At 33.8% G+C, this 22,343-nt stretch overlaps 1 protein-coding gene across 1 annotated transcript; it reads left to right on the top strand.

The window, feature by feature from the left end:
* Positions 1–14,730: 14,730 nt before the first annotated feature.
* LOC116574213 (protein SET-like) lies at positions 14,731–15,692 on the top strand. The gene has a single exon (XM_032314856.1). It carries the CDS (start codon positions 14,746–14,748, stop codon positions 15,610–15,612), a length of 867 nt encoding a protein of 288 aa, XP_032170747.1. The 5' UTR covers positions 14,731–14,745; the 3' UTR covers positions 15,613–15,692.
* Positions 15,693–22,343: the final 6,651 nt, after the last annotated feature.

The raw sequence follows: 22,343 nt of genomic DNA, 5'->3' as shown, positions 1-22,343 counted from the left end.
CAATTTGAAATGTTGAAAAACAAAAATAAAACTGGCGGCATCACATTACCTGATTTCAAGCTTTACTACAAAGCTGTGATCACCAAGACAGCATGGTAATGGCATAAAAACAGACACATAGACCAGTGGAACAGAGTAGGGAGCCCTGATATGGACCCTCAACTCTATGGTCAAATAATCTTCGACAAAACAGGAAAAAATATACAGTGGAAAAAAGACAGTCTCTTCAATATATGGTGCTGGGAAAACTGGACAGCTATATGTAGAAGAATGAAACTCGACCATTCTTTTACATCATACACAAAGATAAATTAAAATGGATAAAAGACCTCAGTGTGAGACAGGAATCCTTCAGAATCCTAGAGGAGAACATAGGCAGTAACCTCTTCGATATCAGCCACAGCAACTTCTTTCAAGATATGTCTCCAAAGGCAAAGGAAACAAAAGCAAAAATGAACTTTTGGGACTTCATCAAGATCAAAAGCTTCTGCACAGCAAAGGAAACAGTCAACAAAACAAAGAGGCAACCCATGGAATGGGAGAATATATTTGCAAATGACAGTACAGAAAAAAGGTTGATATCCAGGATCTATAAAGAACTCCTCAAACTCAACACACACAAAACAGATAATCATATAAAAAAATGGGCAGAAGATATGAACAGACACTTCTCCAATGAAGACATACAAATAGCTATCAGACACATGATGTTATGATTTGTTTGTTCCATATTGCCGCTCATTTTGCTTTGCAGGCTTGTTTTTGTTTTGAACAGGAAATTCTTTCTCTCTTTCATTTTTAGTTCTCTTAATCTAGGCCCCGACTAACTCAGTTGCTGTTAGATTCCAAAATGGCGAATTGGATCCATTGTGATAATGAGAGATCACAGACCTATTATTCGAGCTGGTGGATATATGGTTTCAATTCCTTTTAGGGGAGTTTATCTTGTTCCCTCTACTTCCTCAATCCACAGCTTTGTGTGGGTTTTCGTACAAAAATGGAAATGTCAGCCATCTATATTTTTCAAATTATTCTTTCACAAATGAGAGGACCTAATGAACCAGGACACATGTTCTTTTCTTACAGGCAATTTTAGTCAAACTTTCATCCACTACTCTCTTCTCTTATACCCAGAGCCCTGCAGGTTGTTTCAGTCCTTCTGTGTGTTGATTACATCCCTATCCAGTCATAGTTATATAAGTTTTAAAAAAATGTGTTTAGTTCAGTTCTAGTTTTGTTAGGTTTAAAAAATATAAATATTTTAAAATGTATATTATAGAGATAAATGTAAATGAGAATATCATTGGTCACCTTCTCTGAGAGTCTTGAGATGTTTGTAAAACCAGATACTAAATATATAGTAGCTCAATGATAAAAGTCTTATAACTTTGGTAAAAATATGTTTTTTTATAATAGCTATAATCTTAGAAATGTAACACTCAATTGCTTTACCATCAAAAGTGGGTACATTTGGGAATAATAGAGAATTGCAATTCATGGCAAAACCATAGGCAAGTGCAACAAAAAAGGAATGATACAAAAAAGGAGAGGGATGTTATTTTACAGAGAAGGAGAAAGTTGAGGTGCTGTTTTGAAGGAAAATCCACTGGAAAAAAGCAAGAGTTCACAAGGAAGACAGTTTCTTTTTTTTCTTTTTTAATTTTTAAATTTTTTTTTTAAGATTTTATTTATTTATTTGACAGGCAGAGATCACAAGTGGGCAGAGAGGCAGGCAGAGAGAGAGGAGGAAGCAGGCTCCCTGCTGAGCAGAGAGTCTGATGCGGGGCTCGATCCCAGGACCCTGGGATCATGACCTGAGCTGAAGGCAGAGGCTTTAACCCACTGAGCCACCCAGGCGCCCCAGGATGCTCGATCCCAGGACCCTGGGATCATGACCTGAGCTGAAGGCAGAGGCTTTAACCCACTGAGCCACCCAGGTGCTCCAGGATGACAGTTTCTCATCAGTTGAGTTGCTAATTGATTTCTTGTATGAGATGCAATGTATATCTTTCTGTGTTGGGACCTGAAACTAATAATTCCTTCCTATTGATGATTCTTCTGTTGGGGTCTATAACTGACAATTATAATTGACAAGTACATGATGTAAGACCCCCCTTTCCAGCCTTTCCTTCTAGCCTTCCAAGTACATTTTGTTGAGGCTTCCCTTTATTAATTTTTACAATAGGTATGTGTATGTCACTAGTTTTCAAAGAAGTGGTAAAGTATTATATCAGGCTAAGGTTTTCTATGTTTTGTATTACTTTAATACTTAGGCATTTATTCTATAGCTGATTATTTTTGCTTTTCCTTATTTAAAAATCCTACTATTCTGGTATTTTTATTTAAAAATTTTTTCCATTGTTAAAAAAATAAACATTTAGATTTAAAGCCCTTGCTGCATGTCTCATTCTTCTTAAATTACTGTAACGAAGTACTATATATTGGGTGGCTTAAACAACAGAAATCTATTTCCTCACAGTTTTGGGGGCTAGAAGTCAAAGATCAAGTTTCCAGCCGATTCACTTTCTGCTGAGAACTCTCTTCTTGGCTTGTAGATGGCAGCTTTGTCCTCATATCATGGCTTTTCCTCTAAGAATGTGAAGAGAAAGAGTTCTTTATTTCTTCTTAGAAGGCCATAGTCTTATTGGCCTCAACCTTATGACCTTATTTAATCTTAATTAATTCCTGAAGACCCTGTCTCCACATGTAGTTATATTGCGAGTTAGTGCTTCAACATAGAGGTTGAGGCCTCTCAACCTCTATGGGAGGGAGGTACGTTTCAGTTCTTAAGAGTGTATTATATAAAATATATAGTAGATTATACACAAGAAATATTACATTTAAGTCTGGATGAGAAAAGTATCCTATTGAAGGATCAATGAGCTGAAAATTGTCTGATTATCTGATATGGTGGTGCAGTTTTCCAAATATATAAGGACATAGTACTTATTTATTCTATAGATCCCATTAATGAGATTATATAGGTAATTATATGAACTTGATCATCATGTTCCTTACTATTTTCTTTCAAAGATTTATTTAATTATTTGGGGGCAGGGGCAGAGGGAGAGGGAGAGGGAGAATCCCAAGCAGATTCCTTGCTGAACTAGGACCCAGATGCAGGGCTGGATCTTAAAACCCTGAGATCATGACTTGAGCTGAAACCAAGAGTAGATGCTCAACCAACTGAGCCACCCAGGTGTTCCCACATGTTCCTTCTTATGACTTAATTCTCCATTTTTAATGATTTTTCGCATACCATATTAGTTAAATATTTCAGAAATACAAAATAGGCTCTGCTTAACTTTTCCCAGACATCATGTTATATTTGGACTTTCATTTTAATAGTGCTTGTACTGCCATTATTAATTGTATTCATTTAATGATACTTTTGGTGATTTGACTCCAAAGGTATCATCAGAGTTGAAAGGGTAAGTATTAAAATACAAATGTGCCACCTTGTTTAGAGTCAGTATCCATCATGAACTGCTTTAGCTCTTTAAAAAAAAGGAAAAGGTTTTTGTGGAGTTGGTTGGAGCTGTTTACTTAAAATGTTCCATAAATGCAATCTTGCATTCTGGTGAGAAATATTTGACGAATGTTTGTTAAATCTTTAACTGTTACAGAATATGTTTTACTTTGGAAATCTGAATGAATACCTATTACTAAAATTTACTTAGCTTTTGATTTTTTTTTTGACATAAACTATCACTTTTTAAAATTGCATTTGATATAATTAAAGAAAATAACAGATGCATTTTTACATTTTTGCTTATTATATTTTTGTTTAACAATTAAAAAATAATTTTATTCCAGTATACCTGACACATAGAGTTATGTTAGTTTCAGGTGACATGGCGATTCAACATCTCCTTATGTTATTCTGTGCTCACATTGTAGTTACCACCTGTCTATTTTTGCTTACCAATTATTAATTATAGACATAAGGTTGCCAATTTTGTTGTCTTTTCTTTATCTTCAAAATTGTATTGTCTTATAAACAATGGTGCAAATGGGACTTTTCTCTGTCTATAACTTTGTGAAGCTATAGTACCAAAGCATGTTTTACTTTATTCATTTCTGAAGAAGTATTATGATGTCTTATTGCTTTCCCATAAATATATGTCACTTTAACACTTTCCTCATATATCTCATATATTTCCTTTAAAATTTTTAATTATATAATTTCTACTAATAGCAGTTTTCTTTTATGTTTTAAAATTCTTTTTTTAAAGCACTTTCTTTTGTGTGTTATGTTTTCTCATACTCAGTAGGAGTTAACAGTTATGATTGTATTAGAAAAAGTCAAGCCTCATTTTGAATACTCATATGTCTTAATCTTCTCATGAATCCTAGATTTCATATAGAGACACAGTATAACTGCGGCAGTTATGCCAATTTTATCCTAAATTTCCATTCCTTCTCCTTTATTATTAGGAGATCCAAAATCTTTTAAGTGTGTCACTATTTGTATGCAATTACACCATCATTATTTACCTAATCCAACCATGACATTCTTTCTTTCTTTTGCTGGGAACTCAGTTTCTCACACTCCTGGTAATCAGAGGTGTCCCTAAGACCCATTTCTAGGCAATTATTCCCAAAGGAGAGAGTGTTGGTGGTTTTTGGTTAACTTTTGCTTTCCTAATGAAAGGAAAAACATTAATTGAGAATCACAGGTGATTCTTTTGCAAATGTCTTGCATTGCCTAAAACTACAGCAGCCAACTTGTGACAATGGATTAACAGGCTTAAAAGCAGAAAGAAGTACCTCCTAAGGTTGGGTAAATGATGATATGATGAAGAAGTCAGTGGTTCAGTCTTGAAATGCCTATGACCACACTTTTTATTTCTGAGAATTAAGTTTTTGTATCGCCCAAGTTACTGTTATAGAGACACCTATTAAGCATGATACAACAATGTTTTCAACATCAAACATTTGGGTGTGTGTGTGTATTTATATATTAGATAATCTAGATAGAATTTGTATAAAATAGATAAGAAGGATGAAAAATCTAATTTGGTTTAGAAGAAATGACATGAGTCAAGTAAAAGTGCTAATGTAATCCTTGTGGAAAAATATTACTATGTTGGCTGTATATATTGTTTTCAGAATTAATGTTTACTGGGTTCATTTGGCAGATATCTTCATTCTCCTGATTGCAGTAACAATTCATACCTAAACCAAAATGGATCAAATTTTAGACATTAAATGTAGAGTTTATATATATAAATTATACCTCAATAATGCTGTTAAAATATACTGAATGAAAGAACTATGTTGCATATTACTTTCTGGTGTGTCCCAAATAAGAAAACTGGAGTCATTTTGTCCTTACCTTTTATTTATCAATTAAGGAGCATTTCATATAAAATTGAAAGATCTGAGTTAATAACAATATTAAGAATTTCATTAATAATAAAGTCAATGAGCACTTACTAAATGACTCTTATGTGCCAAGACCGTACTTGCCTTACCTTTCATCTTCCTATCACACAAGCAGGGAGAAGTATTGTTACCTTCAATTCAGAGGTGAGAGGAACACAGTAATCTCAGAGAAGACAAGTCAGTTGATGAAGCCACATGGCTAATTAGGTTTATCAGCTGTGCTTTCAACCTAGGGCTATCAAATTCAAAATTTGTGCCCTTTTCAATCTGCTGTTCTGTTCTCTTCATTACTGCACTGTGATAGCATTCATTTAAAATCTGTGTACTAGTGTCATCATCTGTAAATGTGCATAATGTCATGCATCCTGACTACTATATGGAGTTGCTGTGAAGACCAAATGATTTATGATGATGGACTTGAAAACCCTATTAACTGCTAGTCATCATCATCTAAATTCTCCTTATTCAAGTCAATGGTATGTCTTGACTTTTCTTATATACCATGAATACATACTCAATTACAGAGGGGTTTTTTGTTTGTTTGTTTTTTGTTCTTGTTTTTTTTTTTTTTTTTTTTTTTTTTGCTCAAATTAAAATTTTTCTCATGGCTTAATCAAATATCTGTATTTGATCAGCTTCTTATAGACATTATAGAGAATCACAATAGAACATATTCTCCATATGTAGACTGTCACAGGCATAGACAGTAGATGAGGTATTCAGAATTCATAATGTTGTAATTTGAGTATAGAATTAATAAATACTTGGGAATACTATGTAAGTGCCTGCCAGCAATAATGAGGGGAATAAGGCTCTATCCAACTAAATGTATTCTCTTCAAAACTTGATTTTAAAACTTGTGATAAAATAGGGTCATTTAGGGCACATTGAGTATTCTGTTTTTTACTTTAAGAATAGTGGTGCACCATGTCTGGTAAATTGTTTATCAAATTTTGTAGTTTCTCAAGATACAAGTGTTGATTAATTTTTGAAGAATTGATTCATAATTATCTAATCATAAACATTCAGACTTATAAGCAAAATGATTAATTCTTTACTGTGAGAAAATTTATTGACAGAGAAAGGTTAACTTTTTTCCTCACAGGACAAATCTGTGAAATCCCATATGGATGATTGCTTGGTGAGCCAGGAATAAACACAACATGAAATTAGAAATTTTGAGGAAGAGTTTCTTAAGAGAACAAATATTCCCTTATTATTTCACATATTTACTTTACATGTATTTATTTTGAACTCTTTCTATGATTAAAATTATTCTGAGGGTATAAAAGTGAGAGAAAAACAAACATGGAGCCAATACTATGAACAAGCCATTTCCTTCCACAGAGACCTCAGTATAACCTCAAAATTTCTTGATTCTTTACTGGAGTTACAAGGTAAAAAATGCCACATATTAATCTATGGGAATACCCTTCTCTAGTCTCCCTATATGTTTTCTATTTACTGTGACCACATTTCTTCAAGTATAATAATACCATTTGCAGTGTTACAGTCTTCTGTAGTCTAGGTAATTATGCATAGTCCAGTTCCAGCCTAAATTTTACAACTTTATATTATGTAATTCTTTCCCTGGCTTTCTAACTTTGTTCATTTTCAGTTAACTTAATCCAAATTTGTAATTATCTTTTGATTATTGTATTTACTTATTTTCTGTTTTACCAACTGAGTCATAAACTTCTTTGTTTCTTTTAGCACCTAGAGCGGTGCTTGGCATCTAGGTAGCCTTTCTATAAATGCTCATCAAATGAAAGAATGAAGAAGGAAATAATGGAACACACAATATATAATTTCTTTCTATTTTCTCTTATAAACCTGGAAAGTAGACTGTTATTAAAAGAAGTTACATATTTAGTGCAATAACTGCACCATATATCCTTTCACTTGCTACCTTGCAAGAAGTATCCTGAATTTTCTAATTTATGGTGGGCACTTCACTGTTTTGCCCATATATTGTCTACGTACTTTTCTTTAGGCAGAAAAATATCATGAATAATGATGTGTGCCCTTATGTATATGAAGAGTTTTATATCTCCCATTGGAGTTTAGATAAAGTAATATAAACTTCAATTTAAACTTTTTATTGTCCAGGGAATTCTCAACTTAAGTATTATTTTCTTTATTTTCTTTAATTTCTCTCTCATTCTATCTAAGCTCTGAGTTAAATATATTTTATCTTTTTTTTTTTAAAGATTTTATTTATTTATTTGACAGAGAGAAATCACAAGTAGATGGAGAGGCAGGCAGAGAGAGAGAGAGGGAAGCAGGCTCTCTGCTGAGCAGGGAGCCCGATGTGGGACTCGATCCCAGGACTCTGAGATCATGACCTGAGCCGAAGGCAGCGGCTTAACCCACTGAGCCACCCAGGCGCCCATATTTTATCTTTTTTCTTTTTTCTTTTTTTTATTTTATCTTTTTAAGTTTATTTTGCTTAGGATGATATAAATATGGGGTTTCCCTAAGGGATAAAAAGAGATGAAATATATTAAATGGAAAATAATAAAATGAAGTTAAAAAATTTTGTCTATGTGGCTAATCATTTAAAGAATAATTCCTGAAAACTGTACAGCAATTTAGTATTATTATTTACATATGTATTCTGGAAACTTCAAAGCAATTTGCACTTATTTATAGTACTGTAGAATTGTTAAGCTTTCAAATCCTACTCATTGTAGTGTTTCAAATATGCTTTAAGTGCAGAAATCACAACAAACTTTAAGACAGGTCACCATGAATGACTAAACTTTTAAAAATATTTGCACAAATTTTTTTACTTTTTAAATTAATTTATTTATTTGAGAGAGAGAAAGTGAGTGAGCAAGAAAGAGAGCACGAGAGAGGGGTGGGTCAGAGGGAGCAGCATTCGATCCTGGAACTCCAGGATCCTGACCTGAGCCGAAGGCAGTTGCTAAATCAACTGAGCCACCCAGGCACCCCATGCACATATAGTATTTTATTTAGTTTTTCCGAAAGTAGTTGTACAGTGGATATTCAACAATAAGTAATAAGATTAACCTGTTTCATGAGTTGAGCAACTCACTGTACATGTTGGTGTCTATAACTAAATGGATTCAAATTCTGAGGAATCACTTACATGATGAGTATTATGAGGTCAGGGCAGGATTAGGTCATTTCTCAAATAACTTTATAGTCTAACATTTTATAACCTTTTGAGTATTGGAAAAGATGATGATGGAGCTAAATTTATGGTCGAAGAGACTTTGCTATACTCTATAAGAGTTTGTGAAGTGTAATGAATATATAAACTTTTGTATTAGAGTGGGTACTTTAGTGAAGCCTTTCTAGCATATAAAGGCATCTTAGTTGAGGTAATACCAGTATATTAATTATAGGACACTGAACAGTTTTTTCTACCAAAATAATAAAAATATGTGTCTTACTTTAAATATGTGCCTTATTGAAAATATGTGCCTTATGTGACAAAATGGAATTTGAGATTTTTAATCCTAAAAAACCTAAAATAAATAGTTTAATAGATGAATTCTACAAAGAGGATGTTTTAAGATTCAGTGAAGCAAGGGATGAGACATAAATCTAAGACAACAATCCAATTTGTTGAGTGGAGAGCTATGTAATTGTCAGGGTTAGTTTGTTTGGATATGTAGACTACTTATTTATTTACTTATATTTATTTGGGGGATGGGGCGGAGGGAGAGGGAAGGAGAAAATCTTAAGCAGGTTCCATACCCAGTGCAGAGCCTGCCATAGGGCTCAGTTTCATGAGTCCTGAGAACATAACCTGAGCTTAAATCAAAAGTCTGATGCTTAACCAACTGAGCCACCCAGGTACCCATGCATATGTAGGCTTTTTAATAGACACCTCATATGTTGAAGTTCACATGTATAATTTCACTTTTTGTGATAAATAGAATATTAGATCCTTCTACCAGATGTCTATGTCCTAATCCCTGGAAATCATGAATATGCTATCTTACATAGTTAGGAAAAGAAACTTGGCAGATGTGATTAAGTAAGGACCTTGAGACAGAGAGATTATCCTGGATTATCCAAGTGAGCCTAATAAAATCACAAAGATCTTTGAAGGAGGGAAGAGAGAGGCTGAAGAGTCAGAGAGGGAATGGTAAAGACAGAAACCGGGGTCACTGAGAGGAAAATTGGAAGATGCTACACTGCTGACTTTGAAGCTGGAGAATGGGGCCATGAGCCAAGGAATGCAGACAATATCTAGAAACTAGAAAAAGGAAGGTAACGGAATCACCTAAAAGCTTTGAGAATGAAAACATATCCAATATCCCATTTTAAGGTTCTAACCTCCAGAACTAAAATAATTAATTCATGTTGTTTAAGCCACTTTAGTTTGTAGTAATTTTTTACAGCAGCCCTAGGAAACAAATGCATTGGATCACTTACGTGACTGAGACAATATAAGATGGAACATTTTTATGTATTTACTTTTAATGATTTTACTTATTTTTGTGCACATGTGCAAGAGAGAGAAAGATAGAGAATGCACAAGCAGGGGCAGAGGCAGAGGGAGAAACAGGTTTCCCATGGAGCAGGGAGGCCAATGTAGGACTTGATCCCAGGACCCTGGGATCATGTCCTGAGCTGGAGGCAGATGGTTAACCAACTGGTCTACCCAGGTGCCCTAGAACATATTTTTAAGAAGTATAAATCATATACATGAACAAAGTGATGTGTGTCTTATGATGTCATTATTGGACTTAAAATGAATTTGTATCACTAATTTAAAATTTGTGAGATTTTGTTTGTTTAAGTGATTAATAGGGATTCAGGGTTTTTCTGTTTTCTCTCCCTTTAGCTCTTAAGGGAGAGAAGTTTTGCTTTCTGTAATTTTCCTTTTCCTTCCAGTCTGGACTATAAATTTTGTGACTAGAGCTCTAGCAGCCATTTTGAAATATGGTAGAAGTTTGAGGATGGGTACCTCATGCTATGGATAATGGAGCACATGGAGGGAACATGGGGCAGTAATTCCACTGTGGAGTTACTGCATGGTCCTGGATCACCTCTCTCTAGGGTCAGGTTCTGTAAAATAAACAAGTAAGAAAACTGTGCATTAAAACTGTGTATTAAATCCCACTTTCTTTTTCTTTCATATCTGTCACATCAATTATAAAATTAATTATATGTTTTTCTAATTATTTGTTTTCTGAGTTTCCCTGTTAAATTATAAGCATATAATTTATTCCCTTTTTTTAAATTGCTGTATCCTGGAATCAAAATACATGTCTGGAGTAGATTATTTGATTAAGTGAGTTAACTTTTTTAAATTTTAGTTTTCCCCAACAGAAATAATAGTTTAATAAAATATTATTGATAGATTGTTAAAATGAAATAAGATATGCATGTGAGATTTGAAAAGGAGTTAAAAAACATCATGATACATAAGGCACTGAGAGGTAAAAACAAATACATTGAGCAACTACTACCATTAAGAGCAAGGGTGACTTGGATCATCATTCAGTTTAATTCTGTGTAACTTTCATAACTCTGTGTTATAAGTGATGTTATTACCACTTACAAGTGAAGAAATTAAATTCAGGAAGGATAAGTAACTTTCCCTGTATGACACGTTTAGTATTTGTAACAAACCCTGAATCCAGACTTCATATACATTCTATGGTATCACATGTTACAAATAACTACATACTATGTAGTATGTAATTCTTAATTTTACTTGAACTAAATGATTGGTTTATAGTTGCTTTTAGTAGTGTTTACATTTAATGTTTATCTTTGTATTATGAAATTTTATCATTAAAATTTGAACAAATTCCTTCTTGGTAGATTATTATTTACCTAAAAAGTGATTTCAGAGTTCTTAAATAGTAATCTATTTAAGTATTGTTTTTTAGTCACATAGTCTATGAAAACCATGTAATTTAAAAAAATACAATCATAATGTAAGTTTAATGTGAATTCAAAAATATCATGATTTTGACTATTTTCTGCATGTAAACTCACTTGACATAAGCAGAATTAAAAGGAGAAATCCATCTCCTTCATTTGTTGTATCAGGAGCCACTTTGGCTAATCCTATTGTCTGTGTAACCAGACGACTGGCACCTCAAAAATTGCTCAGCTACTTCTATTAAAGTCAGTGGAAGTTATACTGTGTATCTCTGCTCACCATTTTGACAGTTTGGAAACAGGAGATAATGCATCATAAACAATCTATCAGAAAATGTATACTAAAAAAAATAACATAATAGGATTGCAGTTTATTCTATTCCCCTTACTTATCAGCTTTCTGCATGTGGTTGATTTAAAACTTTGTAAAAGAGTCAGAAGATTATTTATAGTTTTCTTTACTAGAAAGCGTATTTTGAGCCCAGGTAGGTTAAAATACAAAATATGTTAAAATGGTATTTCTGTTCAATCCAAGACTTTAAAATGATGCAATGTAACAGCATTCTGACTCAAGAAGATGAGTATTTTCAGTAGATAAAAGCTGACATTGATAACAAAGTGTTTATATTAGTGGTTTATAATGTAGGTGTCCCATGGATGATTCTGAAGGATCTCTAGTTATGAGAAATATATATTGAATTTGTATATTTTGACCTATTTTCAAGGTGAGAAATATACTTTTCAGCCTATAATGTTTCTGTCCAGTAAAAAGGAAATGAGGTTGTGGTATAATAAATATATAGATAATAGCCAGTTTGGGAAAATGAGCAATTTTGACTGCTCTATTTTAGTATGCATTGCATTCCTTAAGAAGTAAGTAATACCACAGAGATTGCAATAGTTCTCACTTTGATAGCAGTTGAATTCTGAAACATTTACATTCAGTTGGCCACATAATAATTTCTGACTTTCCTTATATGTTTCTAAAGTGTCCAAAACCAGGAACAATCCAGTTACTTTACATTTACTGTAAATGAACCTACTGTTGTTATTAATTACTATTGTATACCTTCCTGGAAATTGGATTATAAAAAAATACCAAAGGATATACAAAAGAGAACACATGGATTCCACCATAAAATAATCAATGCTTAAGTAATAACACATTTTTTTGGCCCTAATGTTCCTCGTATAATAAAGCATTTTTTAAAGTTATTTTTCAGAGGAACAGATATGCAAAAGGCATTCCTTCTTGTTAGGAGGTTATTTTTTACCTAAAAAATGATCTCAGAATCCCACCCCCTTCTGAGATCATTTTTTAGGTAAAAGGGTTTTGAAGGGACGGGGGGTGGGAGGTTGGGGTACCAGGTGGTGGGTATTATAGAGGGCACAGATTGCATGGAGCACGGAGTGTGGTGCAAAAATAATGAATACTGTTATGCTGGAAATAAAAAAAATAAAAAATAAATAAATAAATAAATAAATAAATTAATTAATTAAAAAAAAATAAAATAAAACCATAAAATTAAAAAAAAAATGATCTCAGAGTTCTTAAATAGTAATTTATTCCCTAAGTAATTGTTTTTTAATCACATGTAAGACTAAATGTATGTACTAAATTATGTATATGCATATTTTCATTTAAAAATATCAGATTAAGGAGCACCTGGGTGGTTCAGTTGGTAACTGTCTGCTTGACAGGGTCCTGGGATCAAGTTCTGCATCAGCCTCCTTGCTTAGTGGGGAACCTGCTTCTCCCTCTCACTCTACCTCTCCCTGCTTATGCTTGCTTGTGTTCACTCTCTCTCTCTCAAATAAATAAATAAAAAATATTAAAAATATATCAAATTAAAAGCACTTAAGAAAACATATTTTTCATCAATGTCCTTAGAATAGAAACTAATTTGTCTACATTAGGACTAAGATTGAAATGAATTTAATTCAAATATCTAATTTGAAAAATGCGTTAAGTGGAAAAATGGAGAACCAAGAATTACTCATGGATACCATTAGTTACAAAACAATAAGATAATGAATAAAGAGAAACAGTTTACTATATAACCATGGAGTGCTGTTTCAGAGTATAGGTAGGTGTCTCATGGTTGGCTTCTGTAACTGCTCATAAGAGGAGTCAGTTCCTTTACTCATTATCCAAGTGAGAATTCTCAATTCACTTCAGCTATACCTTAGCCACCAGAGAGAAAAGGCTCCCTAAACAACCTTAGAACAATGCCCTCAGATTTTCCCTAGGTTTTGGGTTTGATACCAGCTGGAACAATGAGAGAAACCAATTGTCACAAACTAAGTTGACATTTTAGATAAACAAGTGGACATTGTAAAAACGAGGGGGGTTGAGGAAATGGAGAACTTGTTCCACAATTATTAGGATAAATAATAATTAAACAATAATACATTATATTATATAAATATAATAATAAAAAATAAATATATAAATATAATAAACAAATTATTATAATGCATCATTTTATATATTTATTTAGTATATATAATTATTATAGATAATGTAATAAATAATAAATGTATATATAATAAATTATTTATTATAAATAAAGCCATGTTCTTTAATATACTGCCATGTTAGTCCTGGGAATAAAATAATCAGTGTAATAGTCTTGTGCACACAGAAACAAACGCCCCAATATATAAAGAAGTGACAGAAGTAACACTGAGGAAAATAGGGAAAGGGTGGACATTTCAAATCATAGTGGGAGTGCGTTAAAAAATTAAAATCAATTCTTGTTGGGCAATAAAATAGATCTCTTCCATGTAAATAAATTACTTCATTGTTGATGACAAAATCGGTGTTAAAAAGATATCATGAGATACTATCTTAATGAAACCATTATAATAGAAGTTCTTTAATACTAATCTTGAAAGATACTACATTAAAATTAAGAATTCAGTTAATCACAATATACCAAAAGGAGAGTGAAAATATGACAGTATGTGAAAAAGCCAAGATGTGGGAGTGAAAGAGCCTAGTGTGTAGGAATGTATTGTCAACATGTATTTTTCAACGCATATAACCTATAAATGACAAGCGTTCAAAATATGGAAAGAAGTATATATGAAAGAGTTTTTCTAAATTTTTTATTTTAAAGATTTTATTTATTTATTTGACAGAGAGAGACAGCAAGAACAGGAACACAAGCAGGGGGAGTGGGAGAGGGAGAAGCAGGCTTCCAGCCAAGCAGGGAGCCTCATGCGGAGTCAAATCCCAGGACCCTGGCATCATGACCTGAGCTGAAGGCAGATGCTTAACGAGTGAGTCACTGAGTCACTGAGTTTTTTTTAAATGGGGAAGTAACTTGAAAAGCTACAACAAAAAGAGTAAATCCAAATGTTAAAAATGATAAATGACATTGTATTCTAGGAAATTAAAATTGACCATTAAAATGTACTCACAGCAGCAATCAGAGCTTCCAGACGTGCCTCTCTCCGGGTTTCCTGGAGTTTCCTCGCAGCATGGCCCCCAAACGCCAGTCTTCGCTCCCGCCTCAAACAAAGAAACCGAGACTGCCTCCTGCCCCCAAGCCAGGGCAGACGTCAACATCTCAGCACTTGCATAAAGGAGAAAATGAACAGCAAGAAGCAATTGAACATATCGATGAAGTACAAAATGAAATAGGCAGACTTAATGAACAAGCCAGTGAGGAGATTTTGAAAGTAGAACAGAAATATAACAAACTCCACCAACCATTTTTTCAGAAGAGGTCAGAATTGATCGCCAAAATCCCCAATTTTGGGGTAACAACCTCTGTCAACCATCCACAAGTGTCTGCACTGCTTGGGGAGGAGGATGAAGAGGCGCTGCATTATTTGACAAGAGTTGAAGTGACAGAATTTGAAGATATTAAATCAGGTTACAAAATAGATTTTTATTTTGATGAAAACCCTTACTTCGAAAATAAAGTTCTCTGCAAAGAATTTCATCTGAATGAGAGTGGTGATCCATCTTCAAAGTCCACTGAAATCAAATGGAAATCTGGAAAGGATTTGACAAAACGTTCAAGTCAAACACAGAATAAAGCCAGCAGGAAGAGACAGCATGAGGAACCAGAGAGCTTCTTCACCTGGTTGACTGACCATTCTGATGCAGGTGCAGATGGGTTAGGAGAGGTCATCAAAGATGATATTTGGCCAAATCCATTACAGTACTACTTGGTTCCTGATATGGGTGACGAAGAAGGGGAAGGAGAAGAGGATGATGATGATGAAGAAGAAGAAGGATTGGAAGACATTGATGAAGAAGGAGATGAGGGTGAAGGTGAAGAAGATGAAGATGATGATGAGGGGGAGGAAGGAGAGGACGATGAAGGGGAAGATGACTAATGGAACACTGAGGGATTCCAACCTTCCTTTTTTAATTTTCTTCAGTCCCTGGGAGCAAGTTGCCGTCTTTTTTTTTTTTTTTTTTCCTTTTTCTTTTTCTTTTCTCCTCTCGTGCTCTTCCGCCCTGTTTTTTGAAGTCTCCTTTTTCTCTCCCTTTATACCATTGGTTCTCAGCTTATTTTGGGGGGAAATACCTTGAGCAGAATACAGTGGGAAAAGAATCTCTACCCCTTTTTGTTCCAAATTCATTTTTGTCCCTTCCTGTCTCAACCAAAACAAAAACTTTATGGAATCAACACCACCGTGCTCTGTGGGAAAAAAGAAAAACCTGCTCCCTTAGCTCTGCTGGGAGCTGGAGGGTGCTAGGCTCCTGTTGATTAGTGCATAGAATTCTAGCTTTTTTCCTCCTTTCTCTGTATATTGGGCCTCAGAGATACACTGTGTCTCTATGTGAATATGGACAGTTAGCATTTACCAACAGGTACCTGTCTACTTTCTCTTGTTTAAAAAAAAGAAAAAAAAATTTTAAAAATGGGGTTATAGAAGGTCAGGAAAGGGTGGGTTTGAGAGGTTTGGGTGGGTTAGGTGGGCATTTTGAAAACATGGCTTCTCCTTTGGCATGTTTAATTGTGATGTTTAATGCGCATCCTTGCAGTTTAAGATGACACTTTTAAAATAAAACTCTCTCCTAATGACGACTTGAGCCCTGCCACTCGATGGGAGAATCAGCAGAACTTGTAGGATCTTATTTGGAATTGACATTCTCTATTGTAATTTTGTTCCTGATTATTTTTAAATTTTCTTTTTGTTTTCACTGGAAAGGAAAGATGATGCTCAGTTTTTAAACGTTAAAAGTGTTACAAGTTGCTTTGGTACAATAAAACTAAGTGTGTACACAAAAAAAATGTACTCACAGTAGATACATTCTAGATTCTCAGAAATTTAAAACTATCTTGGGTGTCTGGGTTGCTTAGTGGGTTAAGCTCTGCCTTCTGCTTGGGTCATGATCTCAGGGTCCTGGGACAGAGCCTGTCCATCGGGCTCTCTGCTCAGCAGGGAGCCTGCTCCCTTCTCTCTCTCTACCTGCTGCTCTGCCTACTTGTGATCTCTCTCTGTCAGATAAATAAATAAGATTAAAATAAAATAAAGTATCTAACAATGCCAGAGTGAGCCTGCAGACCAAAGACACCTCCTCTACTATTTTGCTATTAATTGGTATAACTTTTGGGGCACAATGTAACATTATCTAGAATAAGTAAAGATATCCAGAGCCCATGACCCACTCTTAAGTAAATATCTTAAAGAAACTCAGGTATTTGTGAGTGTTTAGATACATGTTCTCAACTGTTCATACCAACCTTTCCATTGTGGTTCCCAAATGTGAAAAAATACATTTTTTTTACCCACATCAGAATAGATTAAAAAGAAATATAGTCTCTTCACACAATGGGTTATTTGGCAATTGGAAAGTGAGCAAATCCCAGCTATAGGCAGCAGCCATGAAAAATCACACACAATAATGTTAAGGAAAAGACACAAGACAATAAACACACACTGTAAAATTCAGATATAGGCTAAACTAAATATATTCCTTACAGTTGTGTCCATAATTGGTAAAATTATCATTGAGAGCAAAGAAATGATTAGCATGAAAAGGTAGAAGAATGGTTATTTCTATTCTTTTTTTCTCCATCCTCTCTAATTTGGCTTCTCTTCCAGTTTTGTTTTTTTTTTTCCTTTTCCTATTCCTCTCTGTCTATGCTACAACTTCCCTACATAAAGCATTCTACTTAGAACGAGGCATGTATGTCATTAGCCTATTTGCTGCTTTCTTTTCAGCAAAATACGTTTCTTGGATAGAAGTTATATTGGATAGGTTTAATGTTGGGTCTCTTACTTGTGTGAATTTGAATTGGTTGACTGTTTTTCCTGTTAGAATCCTCCTTTGGTGCTTCTGTGTATAGGATAAAGTTAAAAGCATTTTTTAGATAATGGTTGCATGCTGTGAACCAAAGGCAAAATGTATTTGCTCCAAGAGAAAAGCCCATCTGGAAAAGCATCTGTGTATGGAGCCACTAGCCTAATGTGTTTCTAATAGTTTGTTGTCAGTTTCTAAGAAATAACCATATTCAATATAGTTCAACCTGGATAATTCATTATAAGTGTAATAAGAACTTTTTTTTTTTAATTTTGTCTATCTTTACAGTACTTTTTGCTTTTATTTATTTTCCTTTTTCTTTTGTAATAGTTCTTAGCCTACAGTTTAGGGAACTAATATGTAATGCCAATAGCATATTACAACTAAAGACCAAGACTCTGGGATTAGTGTAGGGATGCACTGCGCCTACAATGAAGGCATTCTTTTTTTTTTTTTTTACAATTTATCACTTGTCTTTCATAAAACACCTCTAAGAAGTAGATGACAGTAATTCTTGTTCCTGTAAAAATGATACCCCAAAATTGGTCTCAAATAATCCCATGTATACCTGGATATTTCCCTTTCTCTAGTTTATATTATGATGATGGATAGCAGGAGGTACCTTAAGAAGATTAAGGGGAAACTTAAAATATATATTTGTGATATGATCTCAGGAACTTCCTTAAGTATATTTGGATTTGGTGGTTCTTTTTACTGAAAAGATTTAAATCGATGCACTGATTCAGTCCATTGAGCACATTTAGAATGATTAAGAATTTGTTTCTTGGCTCAGACATCTGTGAAGTTGATCATATTATTATACCTTGGTTATACTTTGAGACATGAAGATGTTTATGGTACTATCCCCAATGTGTCTCTACAATTATCTAGTTATCACCTATCTTGAAAAGAAAGAAAAAAAGTACTTTTTTTTTAATTGGGTCAATATTAGAGCTATACATTTTTCTGTGAGTACTGGTCTGCTGTGTCTCACAACTCATAACTAGTTTTTTGTGCTTCTGATTTTGTAAAATTTGAGATATGGTTGACTTACATTTTATTAATTTCCGGTATATCACACAATGATTTGATATTTGTATATATTGCAAAACGATCACCAAGATAAGTCTAGTCAACATCCTTCTCCATACCTAGTTACAGAATTTGTGTGTGATGAGAACTTTTAAGACATTTCTCAGCAACTTCCAAATATATAATAAAGTGTTGTTAACCATAGTTTTCCATGTTGTACATTATATCCTCATGAATTACTCATTTTATAACTAGAATTTTTATATTCTTCACCATTTCTCCCACCCCTAACCCTCTACCTCTGACAACCACCAACGTGTTCAGTGTGTTTATGAACTTGGGTTGGTTTGTTTATTTTAGATCCCACTTAGAACTGAAATAATATGGTATTTGTCTTTTCTGTCTGACTTATTTCACTGAGCATAATGCACACAAGGTCCATCCATGGTGTCACAAATGCAAGTTTTCATTCTATTTTATGGCCAGATAACATTCCATTGTGTATATAGACCACATTTTCTTTATCCACTGATCCATCACTGGACACTTAGGTTGTTTCCATATCTTGGCTATTGTAAATAATGCTGCAGTGAATGTGAGAGTGTATACATCTTTTTAAGTTGGTGGTTTTGTTTTTGGAAAGATACCTGGAAGTGGAATTGCTGGATCATATGGTAATTCTATTTTTAATATTTTGAGGAACCTGCATACTGTTTTCCATACTGGCTGCACCAATTTACATTTCTATCAGTTATGTACAAGGGTTCCCTCTTCCCCACATCTTTACCAACACTTATTTCCTCCTTTTTTTGATAATAGCCATTCCAACAGATGTGAGGTGGTACCTCTTTGTAGTTTTGATTTGAATTTTTCTGATGATTAGGAATGTTGGGCTTCTTTTTTATACCTGTTGGCCCTCTGTATGTCTTCTTTGGAAATATGTCTATTCAAAATCCTCCACACACTTTTTAAGAGATTTTATTTATTTTTCAGAGAGAAAAAGAGAAAAGAATACAAGTGGGGGAACAGCAGGCAGAGGGAGAAGCAGGTTCCTCACTGTGCAAGGAGACTAACATGGGACTTGATCCCAGGACCTGGGATCATGGCCTAAGCTAAAGGCAGACACTTAATCAACTGAGCCACCCAGGCATCCTGCTCCACACATTCTTTAATGGAATCATTGGCCTTTTCTATTGGCTTTTATGTGTTTTTTATATATTTCAGATATTAACCTCTTATCAGATATATAATTTACAAATATTTTCTCCCATTTGGTAGGTTCTGTTTTTATTTTGTTAGTCATGTTCTATACTATGCAGAAACCTTTTAGGTTGATACTGTACTACTTACTTTTTCTTAATACATAGCTATTTATTTACTTATTTTTAAGTAAGCTCTACTCCCTATGTAGGGCTTGAACTCATGACCCTGAGATCAGGAGTCACATGCTCTAATGACTAAGCCAGCCAGGTGTTCCAAGTCACACTTCTTTAGCTTTGCTTTTGTTGCCTTTGCTTTTAGTTTCAAATTTAAAAAATTATTACAAAACCAGAGTCAAGAAGTGTATCATCTTTGTTTTCTTCTAGGAATTTTATGGTTTCAAGTCTTACATTTAAATCTTTAATTCATTCTGAGTTAATTTTTGTCTGTGATATAAGATAATGGCCCAGTTTTATTCTTTTGCATATAGCTGTCCAGTTTTCCCAATACCATTTATTGATTACTATACTTTAACCATTGTATATTCTTGGTTCCTTTTTCATAAATTGAGCATTATACATTAGTTTATTTTTTTTAAATATTTATTTATTTATTTGAGAGAGAGGGAAGGAGAGCGAGCGAGCAAATGGGAGGAGCAGAGGGAGAGGGAGAGTCCCACGCATACTTAGCACTAAGCATGGAACCTGATGTGGGGCTCAGTCCCATGACCCTGAGATCAGACCTGAGCTGAAACCAAGAATTGGTCACTTAACCAGCTGAGCCACCCATGCACCCTTGCATGAGTTCATTTCTGTACTTTTTATTCTGTTTCATTGATTTTTACATTTGTTTTTATGCCAATACCATGCTGTTTTATTTACTATAGCTTTGTAATCGAGTTGAAATCAAGAAGCATGATGCCTCCAGCTTTGTTCTTTCTTAAGATTGCTTTGACTGTACAGGGTCTTTTGTCGTTATGTTTTGTTTTGTTTTGTTTTTTGGGTTTTTTTTTTTGTTTTTGTTTGTTTTTAGACTTTATTTTTTAGAGCAGTCATAGGTTTACATTAAAATTAACCAAGAAGTACACTTTTTCCATATACCACTTGTCCCACTCATTTTTTTTCTCCAATGGCAACTTTTTGATGGAAATAAGACACTTAATAGCACATGTAATTGACACATATCATTGGGTAAGTTTGAGGTATACAATGATGATATGATACATGTATACATTGTAAAATGGTCACCAAAATGTTGAACACATCTGCCGCCTCACATAATTACCATTTTGTTGTTGTTATTATGGTGTGATGTAATTATAATTTTTCAGAGTGTAAAATTTATACATATTTATGTCTGTATGGATGAATAGATGTATGTTCATTCTTATTTTTAATTAATCTCAGTGTTTTAGTGTTTATGGTGCTCAAATTTGTAGATTCATGCTCAACTTGAATGAGTTCTTGATTGAGAGGTGGATTTTAAGTTCACTAGTTGCTCATTAGAACATGGTGAATGTTTTTCTTAAAAAAAAATTTCAGACTTTTTAGATAATGTTTTATGTGACACATCTGATGGAATTTTTAGTGTATTTTGTTTCCTTTGGTGTTTGCTAATGACTTCTATTGTTTTATCTTTGGGAATTTTAAGAAATTTTATGATATTCTGAAATTTTATTATAATCTACTGAGTTTTTATAATATATTTGGATTTTCACTACTTTACTCTTTTAATATGAGTACAGCATCTTTCTTTATTTCTGGGTTTTGTTTTGTTTTTGTTTTTTGTTTTTTTGTGACCTGGTATCCTATTCTAAACTTTCTTATTTCCCATAAGGAAAATTCTTGGACTTCTCTACTATATGCATGTCTTATCTTGTCCCTTATACTTTCCTCACTTTGTTGCTTATACTGTAATATATGAAAAATCTGATAATCCTTTGCAATTCCAGCCAGTAATTTATTTTTAACAGTTTACTCATAGGGCCAGTTCTGTTTTGTTTTGTTTTTTAAATTCCAGTATAGTTAACATACAGTGTTATATTAGTTTCATGTGTGTAACATAGTGATTCAACAATTCTGTACATTACTCAGAGTTCATCATGATAAGTGTACTCATTTTTCTCTACTCTTTTCTTTTTCAATAAGTGTGCTCTTAATCCCCTTCACCTATTCCACCAATTCTCCCCTCTGCTCCCCTGTAGTAACCATCAGTTTGTTCTCCATGGTTAAAAGTCTGGTTTTGGTTTGTCTCTTTTTCCTTCATTTGTTTGTTTTGTATCTTAAGTTCTACATATGAGTGACAGTATCTTTCTCCGACTTATTTCACTTAGAATTTTACTCTCTAGCTCCATCCATGTTGTTGCAAATGGCAAGATTTCATTCATTTTTATGGCTAATAATACTCCACTGTGTGTGTGTGTGTGTGTGTGTGTGTGTGTGTGTGTGTGTATGTATGTACGACCTCTTGTTTATCCATTCATCAATCCATGGACATCTGGACAGTTTCCATAATTTGGTTATTGTAGATAATACTACAACCAAACATAGGGGTGCATATAACTTTCAGAATTAGTGTTTTT

The sequence above is a fragment of the Mustela erminea genome, chromosome 15, assembly GCF_009829155.1.
Source record: "Mustela erminea isolate mMusErm1 chromosome 15, mMusErm1.Pri, whole genome shotgun sequence".
In the NCBI taxonomy this organism is placed as follows: Eukaryota; Metazoa; Chordata; class Mammalia; order Carnivora; family Mustelidae; genus Mustela; species Mustela erminea.
The sequence above is the reverse complement of the archived record's forward strand: the minus strand, read 5'-3'. Positions and strand labels throughout refer to the sequence as shown.